The 16,559-nt window shown below is 40.1% G+C and overlaps 1 protein-coding gene across 1 annotated transcript in view; it reads right to left on the reverse strand.

Annotated features, from left to right (window-relative positions):
* FAM114A2 (family with sequence similarity 114 member A2) overlaps positions 1-16,559 on the reverse strand; it is a 77,997-nt gene that overhangs the window by 45,774 nt on the left and 15,664 nt on the right. The window contains exons 6-7 of the mRNA XM_082256633.1: positions 14,802-14,960; positions 12,941-13,061 (exon numbers count right to left, since the gene is read on the reverse strand). Of these exons, the coding sequence (XP_082112759.1) occupies positions 12,941-13,061; positions 14,802-14,960 (280 nt within the window). The remainder of the gene's footprint in view (positions 1-12,940; positions 13,062-14,801; positions 14,961-16,559) is intronic.

The following is a 16,559-nucleotide window of genomic DNA, read 5'->3' on the forward strand; positions in this document are numbered from 1 at the left end:
AAAACGTGCTGCGCCAGAAGTGCACAAAAATAATTAGTGATTATATGAATCAACAAGTGTTATCAACAAAATATGGTGTCCATCATATGTGCTCTGATGAAACATAAATGTTCATATAAAGTGCTCCAAAGTAATGATTAGTATATCCAGGTGATGACAGGACAGCCTCAATCCCTTGTGAATCAAGCAGGAACCACCAGTGTGTGAACTCCCTCCACCAGTAAGATTGGCCTCTCACCTTGATACCAGACCCAAACGGGCCAGCATGAGCATATCAGGGGATAAACAGACTATCACAGGTAACCTCTCCAGCCTTCACCTCCGGGGGTCGCCAGGACATAAAATAAAGATAAAGCAAAGATCTAGTGCTCTCTGAATGTAAATAATGAGCTTTTATTGAGCATAAAGGGGTAACTCACATTTGTTGGGCACTCAGCCGTGCCTGCTATTATGCCATTCAGTGTTGGAGAGTAGCACCCGAGCGATCGGCGTCAGGCACGCAGGCTCCGCCTCCCTATATGCGTTACGCCTGGAGCGTGGGCTCCGTTTGGCTTCTTCGGTAGAAGAAGCCAAACGGAGCCCACGCTCCAGGCGTAACGCGTATAGGGAGGCGGAGCCTGCGTGCCTGACGCCGATCGCTCGGGTGCTACTCTCCAACACTGAATGCCATAATAGCAGGCACGGCTGAGTGCCCAACAAATGTGAGTTACCCCTTTATGCTCAATAAAAGCTCATTATTTACATTCAGAGAGCACTAGATCTTTGCTTTATCTTTATTTTATGTCCTGGCGACCCCCGGAGGTGAAGGCTGGAGAGGTTACCTGTGATAGTCTGTTTATCCCCTGATATGCTCATGCTGGCCCGTTTGGGTCTGGTATCAAGGTGAGAGGCCAATCTTACTGGTGGAGGGAGTTCACACACTGGTGGTTCCTGCTTGATTCACAAGGGATTGAGGCTGTCCTGTCATCACCTGGATATACTAATCATTACTTTGGAGCACTTTATATGAACATTTATGTTTCATCAGAGCACATATGATGGACACCATATTTTGTTGATAACACTTGTTGATTCATGTAATCACTAATTATTTTTGTGCACTTCTGGCGCAGCACGTTTTCTGATTTTTATGTTTTTGTTGTGAGGTGTGGACACAATTTGTGTATGCAGCCGGATTTATATATTGATTTATTCTAGCACATTTTATACACATTTGAATTTCACTTAGTCTTGCGCTGATAGTTTTTTCACTATAACTATTTCTCCAGCCTTGAGCTTTTTATTGGCAAAGGTTGGGGGCATGTCACGCCGGTTAGCTCTAACGGTCCCATACGCATCCGTCTTGTTTTGAAGAAGGAACTCATAGAGTTCTGGGGACGTATAAAAATTGTCTGTGGTGACACAATACCCCTGATTCAGCAATGGCTCAATCAGCGTAAGAACTGAAGCAGTTGCCATTCCATAACTGCTGAACCTTTCATTTAATTTGGTTCCTTTCCCGGTGTATAGGCCTGAATTCTAAATGTATCCAGAGCTGGATTCACATAGCATGAATGACTTTATGCCAAAGCGTGCTCTCTTGGACGCAATATACTGTATCTAGCGGAGTCTTCCAGTATAGGCCATTAGACTTTCGTCTATACAAATGTCTCTTTCTGGGACATAGGACTCCTGGAAATTTTTCAAAATGATTTGATAATTGTCCCAAATCTTTTTTGAAAAATCTTTTTTCTCGTCAATTTCATCATTATTTGTAAAGTGCAAATACTTCATAATGAGCGAAAATTTGTATTCCGACATGACCGTGCCAAAAAAGGGAGTGGCCAGTAATTTGTTGGTGGTCCAATACCACTTCTGCAGGGGTTTCCTCACCACTCTCTGCAGAATAATTAGGCCCAGAAACTTCCAGATTTCCTCTTTGGTCACTGGTTCTCACATCCTGCTCCTTGAAAACCACCGATGCACTGCAGCTTGTTGCTCCTGGTACCGATTAGTTTCCACAACAATCTTTTCAATAACCTCATCGGTCAAAAAGAGTTGGAGGTATGCCAAGGGGTTGTCATCCTCAACATCCACTTTGATACCAGGTGCTCCAGTAAACGGGAACCTTGGGGGCGCTATGTGCTCCGTACCGCAGTCTATCGAGCACCAAGTCCGCACATCGCTGGGCACAGTCGCAGGATCATCGCTAAAATCGCTTTCTGCGTCTGATAAAGAACTTCCCCACGAATCGCTATCACTCCATTCTGCAAGCGATTCTGTATCGCAGTCGCTGTTTTCCAGCAGGTCATATACCGCTTTTGAGGTGGCGGCGCGCTTTTTTGATGCTATGGTCGCTCTGCAGTATCCAGACACAAGGTACAGAAAAAAAGCAGGAAGGGCAATGGAGAAAGCACTGGGGGGCAAGCTAAGGTCAATTTATTTTATTTTAGTAATGTAATCCAATAGAGTTACAGTGTATCAGTGTGTTTGTGTTTTTAACTTTTTGAATTTGCCGGTTCTACCCCCCTGCGAACGTCACATCACAGGAGATGGAAGTCGGGGCACAGAGAGCATCGGGCGGAAGATCCGGCCGCCGCACACTGCCCAGATACATCGCTGGATCCCGGGGAAAAGGTAAGTAACCCCTCTTTCAGGATCCAGCAATGCTTCTGGCAGTACCCCGAGTGTGGCTCGGGGTTACCGCTTTTGGCACTGAAATTTAACCCCAAGCCACACTCGGGAATACTGCTAGGGAGGTTTATAAGGGACAGCTCCCACCAGCCTGTTGCAGTAACACATTGTAAAATGTGAACATTATTAGGACATGGTAACACATCAAGCACAGTGCAATGCCTTGCAGTGTTATTTCTTCTGAATTGCACCCCATCTCCCTACAAACCCCACCCGTGTTTTAGAGTCCTGCAATGCATAATGTGCATAGTGGTAGCAAAAAAAAAAAAGAGAAGAAAATATTTCTCCTGCTTTGGGGTACATTCAAAATAATAGGGAGTAATGCAGTGCATGCCTTACCACAATGCAAAAAAGTGTGAAGAGGCCCTGGTTGTACTGTTAATATGAGATTCTAACCCTTTTAAATACAGTGCCTTGAAAAATTATTCTTACCCTTTGAAAGTCTCCACATTTTGTCATGTTACAACCAAAAACATAAATGTACTCTATATAAAATAATAAATGTATTTTATTGGGATTTTATGTGATAGACCAACACAAAGTGGCACATAATTGTGAAGTGGAAGGAAAATGATAAATGGTTTTCAAATTTTTTACAACTAAATATGTGAGAAGTGTGGCGTGTATTTGTATTCAGCCCTCTCATTGGAAGAATTGAATTGGAAAGTCAATACTTTGTAGATGTGGATAAATAAATCCGCGCTAAGGATATCAAGGGATTGTAACAATATATGCACAAATAAGCTGCAGCCTCCCTTAAACTATAGCCAAAGGCTATAAAGAGATAAATAAAATGGAAGGTGATGGCGCTGCTTATTTAATAAAGTGCAAATAAATATAAGATGCTAAAGTATAAATATGATTGAGGAATAAGTTAATAGATAAAAGATGCGGAGGTGAAAAACCAAGTAAAAAGATCAAACGTATAGTGTTAAAGGGATATAAATTAATCTAAAAATAAATTTAAATATATAAAAATATTCCAAAGGTATATGAGAGAAACAACCACCAGAGGGCGTAATAAATGGCAAAGTGTGACAATAAATATGCTTGTGTATATGCCAAAATAAAATAAACAATGTGAATATATGACAATGCTAAATAAATAAATAAAATATATACAAGGTGTATATTCCACAAGTGATAATATAAATAATAGTGAATAGGTAAGTAAATAAATAGGTGATAAATGTGCGGGAAACTATTAAGCACGGAATGGGTGTGCAAAACAACAGCTGATATACAGTGCAACAAAAGTGATATCAATAAATATATCAAGGTGAGTCAAAGATAAATGTGCCAAAAATAATTTTTTATATATAAATATGCAGGTGAATGTAAAAGTGCGGGAAGTCTATTTGTGCAACGTGCAAAAAAATCCAAAAAATTAGTCCATAAAATAATGGTGATAGCAAAAAATATATAGGTGTACAGGATATCTTACGGTGACCCCCAAGGTGGGTGACTGGTGAGTGGCTAAGTGGCCCCTGGTAAAAAGACCTACTCACCAGATGTACCCACCCCACACAGGGGTATAGAGCGGGTACTGAAGAGGTATCTTATGAGCCTGGATCTGTGTAGTAGTTCCCTTCCTAGGGTAGATGTGTTATGGAGTCCGGAGTGTCCTGAGTGAGGTCCGGTGGTGAATTGTGGTATCCAAAATCTCGTGGGTAAATCAAGTGTGGCCACTCAAGGGTATATGGATGGAGGAAAAAAAGGAGCTCGATAGTGTATTATCGTTATGCTAGAAAGTTTATTGTAAATTACAGCAGCAAAATGGGTACTCACATATACAATGTGGGAAAACAGCGAGGTATCAGCGTCCCGGAACGCAATGCGTTCCAACCAGAGACCGGAACCGGAAGTGACGTGACGGCGCTGTACGCGTTTCGTCATGTGACGTCTTCTGCAGCGTCCTATCACTTCCAGCGTAGGCCCTTTTGTACATGGTGGTTGCTAGGCAACAAAGTAGGCGGAAATCAACAAAGGAAGAATGATGCCATGGGTCGTAGTATAGGGAACAGGGCGTAAGATAATCTTAGCCAAATAGAAATCAGATGGTAAGTATAAATAGCAAAAACCCAGGCTAACCATTGTTGAATACTAATTAAATGAATATAAAATATAACAATATAAGAAATGTAATGTTCCGTGCCTAATAATTGAACCACCGTGTATACATACAGGGAAGGATATCTCGTACATGTTATTACAATATATACAACAATACTTTATTAACAAATAAGATTAAGAATATGTTAAAATAAAAAAGTATTAGATTAAAATATATTACGCCATCTGGTGGATAGAGTAAATAAATGAAGTACATTTGGTTTAAGAACGTAGACATTGCGCCATCTAGTGGATAAATTGTTAATAGTATAAACTATTCATTTGATATAAAAAGTATATATACGATGTAAAGGTTATTAATGTTGTTACCATGAGTTTGTTAGTATGTGATTACTATCAGTATGTACCAATTTATGGAAAACATGATAGATAAAATATATAATTAAGGAGGACATCTGATTTGATATATGCTATATTGTAAAAAACATTATGGATAATGTTCTTTCTCTGAGGAAGATTAAAAAACCACATAAAAAGTACAATCAGGTCAAATCTGCAATCAAACAACTAGAAGACAGAAAAGGAATTATTATTCGACCCGCAGATAAAGGAGGGGGATTAGTAATTCTGAACAAAAATGACTATGAAGAAGAAATGAACAATCTATTAAGAGTGGAAGGCACCTATGAAAAACTGAAAAGGAATCCAACCAAGATATATAGGAAGAAACTTAAAGAATTCATCAACAAAGGCAAAGAAATAGGAATATTGGATAAAAAGGAAGCACAATACCTGATACCTGATTCAAGTAAGATCCCAGTATTGTACTATTTGCCTAAAATACATAAGGACCCTGTCAAACCCCCGGGGAGACCCATTGTGAGTGGGGTGGACTCCTTGTTTTCTAGATTGGGCGAATATCTGGATGGATACCTACAACCAGCTGTAAAGATGGGGAAATCTTACCTTAAAGATAGTTCAGAGTTGATTAAAGCACTCAAAGAAGTACAATTACCAGAAGGATGTATCTTGGCTACAATAGATGCTAATTCCCTTTATACCAGCATCAAACAAAGTGATGGATTAAAAGCGGTAGATATTGCCTTACACGAACGTAGCAAGTTAAAACAAACACAAATAAAATATATCCTGGATGGTTTAAAACTCACCATGAGTAGCAACTTCTTTTGGCATAAAAATGAATATTTCCTACAAACAAAGGGAGTTGCAATGGGAGCCCGCTACGCACCTAGCGTAGCGAACCTATTTATGGACATGTTAGAGGAAAAGATGATTTACACTCAGGATATACCAGAATTAACATTCTACCGAAGATATATAGACGATATTATCATTTTATGGGAAGGGACTGAAGAATCTTTGAATAATTTCTTTTTAAAAATGAATGAGAATCCATATGGCATTAAGTTCACAGGAGACTGGAGTTTTAATCAAATAAATTATTTGGATCTTAATATTTTTAAAGACAATAATATACTGAAAAGTAGGACCTATTTTAAACCTACAGATAGGAATGGATACATACCTACTAACAGCTGTCACCATCCTGTATGGAAAGAAGGAATCCCAAAGAGCCAATTTGTCAGGATCAGGAGAAATTGTGACAATGTGGAAGATTATATATCACAAACGGATGTTCTAATAACAAGATTTGAGGAAAAGGGTTACGACAGACAAAAGTTAATTATGACAAGAGATAAAACATTAAATATCAATAGGGAAGAACTCCTACAAAAGAAAAATGTCCCCAACAAAAAATCTAATGAGCTAGCTTTTATTACGGGATTCCATCAAAATTTCAGACAAACAGAGAAGATTATGAAAAAATATTGGCCTATCCTAAAATCCGACAAGACCTTGTCTAAATTACTCCCTAGACAACCGAGGTTTATCTATAGGAGAGCCCCTAATCTACGCAATCAATTGGTACATAATGCTATTGATCCCCCCAAACCAGTGAAACTGTTTCCTGATTTAAAAGGGTTTATTCGATGCAATAGATGTTTACCTTGCAAATCAACGAATAAACAACCCAGAAAGACGTTATATTTTAAATCCAGATGGAGTGGAGAGGAATTCAAGATTAACAAACTAATTACATGTCAGACCACCCATGTGACCTACCTGGTAGAGTGTCCATGCCGACTTCAGTATGTCGGTAGGACCACCAGACCTCTTTTCGTGCGTATTAGAGAACACATCAAGAACATAAGAAATGGATTCCCGAAACATAGCCTCTCTAGGCACTTTGCAGAGGCACACAACAAGGATCCCAGGGGACTTACATTTGTTGGAATTGACTCTATTACAGGACACTGGAGAGGTGAAAATAAAAGAATTAAAATTTCCAAAAATGAAACCAGCTGGATATATCGGCTTAATACACTCCAGCCTAGGGGATTAAACCTAGATATAGACCTCAACTGTTTTATTTCTAATTTTTAATCCTTTTCCTATCAATTTTTATATATGAATATAGTATCCATCCTATCATCACAATATATTTTATAATCACATATTTTTATTGTTTACTATTTTTTACTATTTCACTTCCCATTTATTAATTCTTATATTCACATTTATTACATTCTTACACTGTATGTATTCATATTCATATGTATTAAACTTAATATATTATACTGGATTCTAATGTTCGATACACACTATTGTCATCTCACCTTCCATTTCTTAATTTTTATATATATATATATTTTTTATTTTTATATACATCTTTCTATATATATTTTGATACATCCTTCTAATAATCAATAGACATATATTTTTCCACACATTAGATGTACTATCCTCCTATAAAATATTATTATATATTTTTTATTCATAATATTTTTTAATCATAAAATCTTATCCAATAAGGTTTCTACACAATAATTTATATTGATGCTAATTTTATCCATAATGTTTTTTACAATATAGCATATATCAAATCAGATGTCCTCCTTAATTATATATTTTATCTATCATGTTTTCCATAAATTGGTACATACTGATAGTAATCACATACTAACAAACTCATGGTAACAACATTAATAACCTTTACATCGTATATATACTTTTTATATCAAATGAATAGTTTATACTATTAACAATTTATCCACTAGATGGCGCAATGTCTACGTTCTTAAACCAAATGTACTTCATTTATTTACTCTATCCACCAGATGGCGTAATATATTTTAATCTAATACTTTTTTATTTTAACATATTCTTAATCTTATTTGTTAATAAAGTATTGTTGTATATATTGTAATAACATGTACGAGATATCCTTCCCTGTATGTATACACGGTGGTTCAATTATTAGGCACGGAACATTACATTTCTTATATTGTTATATTTTATATTCATTTAATTAGTATTCAACAATGGTTAGCCTGGGTTTTTGCTATTTATACTTACCATCTGATTTCTATTTGGCTAAGATTATCTTACGCCCTGTTCCCTATACTACGACCCATGGCATCATTCTTCCTTTGTTGATTTCCGCCTACTTTGTTGCCTAGCAACCACCATGTACAAAAGGGCCTACGCTGGAAGTGATAGGACGCTGCAGAAGACGTCACATGACGAAACGCGTACAGCGCCGTCACGTCACTTCCGGTTCCGGTCTCTGGTTGGAACGCATTGCGTTCCGGGACGCTGATACCTCGCTGTTTTCCCACATTGTATATGTGAGTACCCATTTTGCTGCTGTAATTTACAATAAACTTTCTAGCATAACGATAATACACTATCGAGCTCCTTTTTTTCCTCCATCCATATACCCTTGAGTGGCCACACTTGATTTACCCACGAGATTTTGGATACCACAATTCACCACCGGACCTCACTCAGGACACTCCGGACTCCATAACACATCTACCCTAGGAAGGGAACTACTACACAGATCCAGGCTCATAAGATACCTCTTCAGTACCCGCTCTATACCCCTGTGTGGGGTGGGTACATCTGGTGAGTAGGTCTTTTTACCAGGGGCCACTTAGCCACTCACCAGTCACCCACCTTGGGGGTCACCGTAAGATATCCTGTACACCTATATATTTTTTGCTATCACCATTATTTTATGGACTAATTTTTTGGATTTTTTTGCACGTTGCACAAATAGACTTCCCGCACTTTTACATTCACCTGCATATTTATATATAAAAAATTATTTTTGGCACATTTATCTTTGACTCACCTTGATATATTTATTGATATCACTTTTGTTGCACTGTATATCAGCTGTTGTTTTGCACACCCATTCCGTGCTTAATAGTTTCCCGCACATTTATCACCTATTTATTTACTTACCTATTCACTATTATTTATATTATCACTTGTGGAATATACACCTTGTATATATTTTATTTATTTATTTAGCATTGTCATATATTCACATTGTTTATTTTATTTTGGCATATACACAAGCATATTTATTGTCACACTTTGCCATTTATTACGCCCTCTGGTGGTTGTTTCTCTCATATACCTTTGGAATATTTTTATATATTTAAATTTATTTTTAGATTAATTTATATCCCTTTAACACTATACGTTTGATCTTTTTACTTGGTTTTTCACCTCCGCATCTTTTATCTATTAACTTATTCCTCAATCATATTTATACTTTAGCATCTTATATTTATTTGCACTTTATTAAATAAGCAGCGCCATCACCTTCCATTTTATTTAATACTTTGTAGAACCACTTTTCGCTGCAATTACAGCTGCAAGTCTTTTTCTTCTTCTATGATTAAAGTGTTTGTAAGGTCTCGTGTTTTTTTTTTTTTTTTCAAATAACAATTATGTTATACTTACCTCCTCTGTTGCAGTTGGTTTTGCACAGAGGAGCGTTGAACCTCCTCTTCTCAAGTTCCTCTTTGCTGCTCCTGGCCCCTCCCTCCTGTCGAGTGCCCCCACAGCAAGCAACTTGCTATGGGGGCACCAGAGCCGAGCTGCAGCTCCATGTGTCCATTCAGACACAGAGCTGCCATTCGGCCCGCCCCCTTTCTCTCCTAATGGGCTAACTGACTTTGATTGACAGCAGCAGGAGCCAATGGCGCCTCTGCTGTGTCTCGGCCAATCAGGAGGGAGAGTCCCGGATGGCCAAGGGACTCGTGGTAATCGCTGGATAGAGAGGGGGCTCAGGGGGGCAGCTACACAGAAGTTTTTTTTTAACTTAATGCACAGAATGCATTAGGAATAAAAAAAAAAAACATTTTGACTTTACAACTCCTTTAAAGCTCTCTTTGCCTGGCCTGTCAGTTTAGGTGGACGGCCATGTCTTGGATGGTTTGCAGTTGTGCCATACTCTTTCCATTTTCGGATGGTGGATTGAACAGTGCTCAGTGAGATGTTCAAAGCTTAGGATATTTTTTTACAACCAGACCCTTCTTTAAACTTCTCCACAACCTTTTCCCTGACCTGTCTGGTGTGTTCCTTGGCCTTCATGTTTGTTCACTAAGGTTCTTTAACAAACCTCTGAGGACTTCACAGAATGGCTGTATTTATACAGGGATTAAATTATACGCAGGTGGACTCTATTTCTTGAGAGAGTGAATTCTGAAGGCAATTGGCTCCACTAGATTTTAGTTGGCTGAATACAAATGCACGCCACACTTTTCAGATATTTGAAAAAAAATTTAAAACCATTTATCATTTTCCTTCCACTTCACAATTATGTGCCAAAGGTAATGAAAACCAGACAAAAAAAAAACCTTGATCAAATGGGTTTACACTGATTGTAGAAGTTCAGCTACTGAAGTAAAATTATTTTTGCAAGGAGATTTCACTAATGTGAAAATATTAGTGAAGTAATCTTATATAGATTGTTAGTCAGTGCAGGAGATGAAATGACAATGTGTACAAAGCCAGTCCACACTGGGAACCACAATAGAAGAATGTTCCATAATGCTCAGGCAGGGGGTAGCTGAGTCCAGTGGTGACGCTTTCAGGATTTCCCTGCTAACAGCTGAAATGTAAAGAAAAGGATACCAGCAATTAAAAGTTGATAAGGAGGGGGGGGGGGGGGCTGCCCTGTCCTTAACAACCAATGGCATTTCAGCTGCCCATCCGTGGGATTCGCCTCCTCCTCCCTTCCCACCAGCTGTCAATTCTGCCCCCATCTACACTCCTACCACTCATACCACACCAGCCTCCAGCCCTTCTGTCCTGGCCCTGCTCTGCAAACTGTGTGTGTGTGTGTGTGTGTGTGTGTGGGGGGAATCAGAGGTAGAGCAGGTGGGGACTCCAAAAATGCTGTGCAGCGATTAAAAAAAGAAAAAAAAAAACCTCTCCGGGTCCCCTATGTTCAGTGGGTGCCAGGGGGACAGAAAGTGGGCTATTTAAACACTTTCTGGTTTAGCAGCAGCGCTCCTCACAATTACAGTAGCCTCTTCTATATTAGTACACTGGAGCCAGTCGGGAGCGCTGCTGCGGACTAATCTGCCTAAACCCGAATGTGCTTAAATAGTCCGTTTTCTGTCCTCCGGCCCCCACTGAACATAGGGGACCTGGAGAAGTTTATATTTTTTTTAATAGCGGCACAGTGGGGGATTAGCTTATAAGTGCACAGAAATTTGGAGTCCCCGTCTGCTCTACTTCCGCCCCTCCTCCACCACTGAGTTTCCCCTAGCCCCAGTTGCCCAAGAGGAGGGGACAGGACCAGATATATCAACACTGCTCAGCTGGTCCCAGGCTCCTAGCTCCAGAGGATCCACCTGCATGAGAAGCTGCATCCTCCCAACCACTCCATCCCTTGACCCCTTTCCCACCCCACCCTCAACTACCCAGCCCTTACTTACCCCCCTACTTCCCCCCCACCCTACCCTCACTAACCCCCCCCCACCCTGCCCTCACTTACCCCCTACTCCTCCCCCCCACCCTGCCCTCACTTACCCCCCCTACTCCCCCTGCCCTGTCCTCACTTACCCCCCTACTCCCCTCGCCCTGTCCTCACTTACCCCCCTACCCCCCCCCCCACCCTGCCCTCAACCCAGCCTCGCCCAACTCTCTCCCCCCCAGCCTAACTCCCAAATCATCCCTCTTCCTAGATATTGGTAACTGGTATCGGCAGGTACTTTTAAAAAAAATTATCTGTATTCGTACTCGGTGTTAAAAAAAATGATATTGGTGCAACCCTAGAGTGAACTGGCCCTAATGGGCCATACAGACTATAAGATTTTCTGAAGACTTTTTCCTTTAGACTTACCAAAACCATATAATATGGAGGTCAAACCTAAACACTTTCAATTTGTATGCAATCTGGCAGGCCCTTGCACTACATAGAAAAGGTAAATCTGAAGGAAATCTACCAACAAAAGTTGGATAGTGTGTATCCAGCTTTAGTCTCATTATTTTCTTGCACTAAACACAGTTTATCATTCAACTGTCAAATGCCAGAACCTTTACTGCTTACTGAAGTTCTCAAATTTGATAGCTGTTTGACAGAATCTAGAACTCAGAGAAAGTGTTGAGTTTAATCGTGACTTGGGAACAAGTCAAATCTTCATGCAGAGTCTAGGCCTATGATCCAAGGAGGCTCGATGGGGACTGATCTGAAGAATAACAAAACCATTTGTAGGCACCACAAGGTCGCTGCACTTCAGAGCTGTTGTTTTTCTTACAAATGTTTTAGTGCCGGTTCACATTAGTGCGATCACAGAGATCACATGTAATTCGGAGCGCACTGCTCCTAAATTACATGCGATCTCTGTGCGGTGCAAATTTCAGCCATACAGCTTGTATGGCTGAATTCGCACCGCAATCGCACTAAACACACACATGACCCTTTTTTTTATCTGCAGCAGAATCGGATCGCATGGTGGTTCACACTAGTGCAATCTGATTCTGTGTGAACTTGCAGATTGCACTGCGATATGCGATCTCAACTGGGGGTGTCGTTAACTTTTAATTGACACCCCCTGCGTATCGCATATGGCAGTGTGAACTGCCAGGGGCGCGGATGCGATGCAGAAACACGCTGCATATTCGCAGCGTTCCTGCACCGCAGAAGTGTGAACCGGGACTTAGAACAGATCAGGTTTATGTCAACAACCCTCCACTCTGGCTCCCCTGATGTAAATATACAATAGAACCAGCATGTACCCACAGATCTCTGTACACCAGGTATATGAAATGAGGGAACAAAAGGCACACAATTCAGAAACATTACCCTTCTCCGTGTCATCTTCATCATCAAATTCTTCCAATGAGAAAACTTCCTTTAAGGATTCTAACTCCAGTTTGAGTTTTGCAAGCTCTTCCCCTGACAGAGCACCAAGGATGGACTTTACCTGGGAATAATAAAGACTGAATATAAATGCTATATTTACTTATACAGGAAATAAAACAAACACAAAGTAACTCCAGCCAACCAGAAAAATCCATAAAGCTTCTAAGGCCAACTAGGATAGCATGTCATTGTTCACAATCAGCAAGTCTACTAAGTTTAATTTTGCCTTGACTTTTACATAATGCACTTCATTCAGCTTCAGCAGGTGTGAGGAAAAAAGTTGTTTTATAATAAACCATACTGATTTACACTTATCGACCACTTAATTAGGTGCACCTGTTCAAATGCTTAGTAACACCAATGCTAATCAGACAATCACATGGCAGCAACACAAAACATTTAGGCATCTAGACGTGGTGAAGATGACTTGCTGATGTTCTAACCAAGCATCAGAATGGGGAAGAAAGGGGATTTAAGTGACTTTGAATGAGGTATGGTTGTTGGTACTAGACGGCTTGGTTTGAGTATTTCAAAAACTGCTGATCTACTGGTATTTTCATGCACAACCATTTCTCGGGTTTACAGAGAATGGCCAAAAAAAGAGAAAATATCCAGTGAGCGGCAGTTGTGTGGACAAAAATGCCTTGTTGATGTCAGAGGTCAGAGGAGAATGGGCAGACTGGTTTGAGATGATAGAAAGGCAACTGTAGAGCTGCAACTAACGATTATTTTCATAATTGATTAGTTGGCCGATTATTGTTTTGATTAATCGGATAATAACCTTAAAAAAAAAGTATGATGTATAATTTAGTTAATATGTAAAGTTTAAAAAAAAGGCAATTTATTCTTAAATATCAATATGCAGTGGTAAAAATAAATTACCAACTATACGGTTAGGGAGCAAAATCTCTAATCCACTCTGAGAATAACAGACAGAAGAGATATACTGTATATACTATTTAGAGGTTGAATCTGGTAAATATCATCAGACTCAGAGATTACATTTTTTATTTAAAGGAAAAAAAATAAAAATTTAAGCCTGTTTTCCGATTTTCAGACAGAACTGCAACATATTCTGTATGACAGACTCCGTTGTCATATGCAGGTGGCTTGATAAAAGCTCCCTGCGCCTGCTGTCACTTTTATGCTGACCATACAAAAACAATGTCTTCCTTCAAATAAAATTTTAATTTTAAGAATGTTCGTTTGATTTTATAATCGTTAGTGTGGTCAAATTTTTGACCACAGTGACAGGAAAATTTGAAGGAGCAGAATAGAAAAATAGTAGATAAATATGATTGATTCCAGTGCAATTGCCAAAATCCAACAAGTAAAGTGTTAAAGGAAAGAATCTGCTTTTACACATGGTCACATGATCAGTCCCAGAGCTATGGTAAGAAAAATTACAACCCCAGTATCTGTTCGCTTTGCATAACTGTGCACAAGTATCTCACCAAATATGCAATTTATTACAAGCTTTATAACAGGCTGCAAGGTACTGAAGCTCAATTTCTGTGCACGCTTCTGGGGGAAATAAACCAAGTAGAGGAATCCTAGGATAAGGATCCCATTAAAACACCGTTGCAATAAAAATACCAGTAATTTCGAATGTATTTGGCAGTTTTGGGGAAATATGGCTGGCTGGAGATAAGAAAGTAATTTTCAATAACAAATTACAAAAAGGCACGGTTAGAAAATATATAAAGCATTTTACATCTTAAAAAAAATCGCTTTTAGAAATGTTTTCAAGTAATTGTGCATACTGACTGCAGAGTCTGAAATAGTAGCCTAGTTGATGTACCTTCCCCTCACTCTCCTTGGACAACAGCTCTAAAGCCTCCAGGTGGGACAGGCCCTGGTAGTCATCAAACAACAGGCCGTAGTGCGCTCGCCGCTCTGTCTCTGTCGTAACGTCACTGCTGACACGCTGCTCCTCTCGCTCCTTTGCTTCTCTTAAAACCTAAAAGGACATCCAAACAGATAATATAGGATGACAATCCATGGTAGAAGAATTAGCAAAATGCTTGTTTAACCACTTAAAGATCAGACTGTTTCACCCCCTTCCTGCCCAGGCTTTTTTTCAGATTTCAGTGCTGTCACAAATTGAATAACAATTAGTCATGCAACACTGTACCCAAAAATGGATTTTTGTAAGATCTTACCGTAAAATCCTTTTCTCTTAAGCTCATTGACAGACGTAGTCCTCGTTGATTCAACACACTCGGGTTATGCTGCCCTCTACAGGAGTAGGGCTAGACAGGAAAGAAAACACTCTGGCCACACCTTAGGGGCAGTCCCAGAGGGTATATCCTCTCTCTCTCTCTGCTACAGCAAATCAGTTATGTCACAAAGCAGTGTTTAGAGAATTTAACCCAACCCAACTCAAAAACAGAGGGGCGGGTACTACGTCTGTCAATGAGCTTAAGAGAAAAGGATTTTACGGTAAGATCTTACAAAAATCCCTTTTTCTCTGTCGCTCATTGACAGACGTAGTCCTCGTTGATTCAACACACTCGGGACGTCCCAAAGCAGTACCACAAATGAGGAGTGGGAAAATGGAAATTAAATCCAATCTAGAAGGCCCAACCGGTGCCAACTAGAAGTCTTCAATGCTCATCAATCAAAGATGAGACTCAACAGAAAATTCCAACAGAAAAAAACCCTCGAGGTAGACCACCGGTCTCCTCAAATTGCGGCCTGCAAAACCTTGCGGCCAAATGAGGCATCCGCCGATGCCATCACATCAATCTTATAAAATTTTGTAAAGGTATGTACCTACGACCAGGTGGCCGCCTTACATACCTGGACCACTGACGCCTGATAGCGGAAGGCCCAGGAAGTACTGAGCGCTCGAGTGGAGTGCGCCCTAACAGGGAACGGAGGACTCCGACCCTTAATAGAATAAGCCTGTACCACCGTTTGTCTAATCCATTTGGAGATAGTCGCGGCAGATGCAGGCAACCCCTTTCTGGGGCCATCCGTGATCACAAAAAGTGAATCCGTCTTACGGAACGATTCCGTAGCTTTCAGGTATACCCTGATTGCCCGAACCACATCCAAGGAATGCAACGCATGTTCCCGATGATGATTGGGCTGAGGACACAAGGAAGGTAGTACAATATCTTCATTCAGATGAAAGTCTGAAACCACCTTTGGAAGAAAGGATGGCTTAGGATGAAGAACTACCTTATCCCTATGAATCACTAAGTATGGGGACTGGCATGACAATGCAGCCAGTTCTGACACCCTGCGTGCAGAAGTGATAGCCACTAAGAAGGCTACCTTCTGGGATAAAGTCAGCAAGGGAATCTCCCTGATGTTTTCAAAGGGAGGTTTCTGCAGAACCGACAAAACCAAATTAAGATCCCAAGGCGGTAAGGGCGCGCGGACTGGTGGAGCCAGGTGCCGCACCCCCTGGATGAAATTCCACACCAAGGATTTTGTAGCCAAAGGCTTCTGAAAGAAGATTGCTAATGCTGAAACCTGACCCTTGATGGTGCTCAAGGCTAGTTTCTGCTCAACCCCCTTTTGCAGAAAGGCCAATATTCGGGTCACCGAA

The sequence above is a fragment of the Pelophylax lessonae genome, assembly GCF_965119305.1.
Source record: "Pelophylax lessonae genome assembly, chromosome: 4".
NCBI classification, from domain to species: domain Eukaryota; kingdom Metazoa; phylum Chordata; class Amphibia; order Anura; family Ranidae; genus Pelophylax; species Pelophylax lessonae.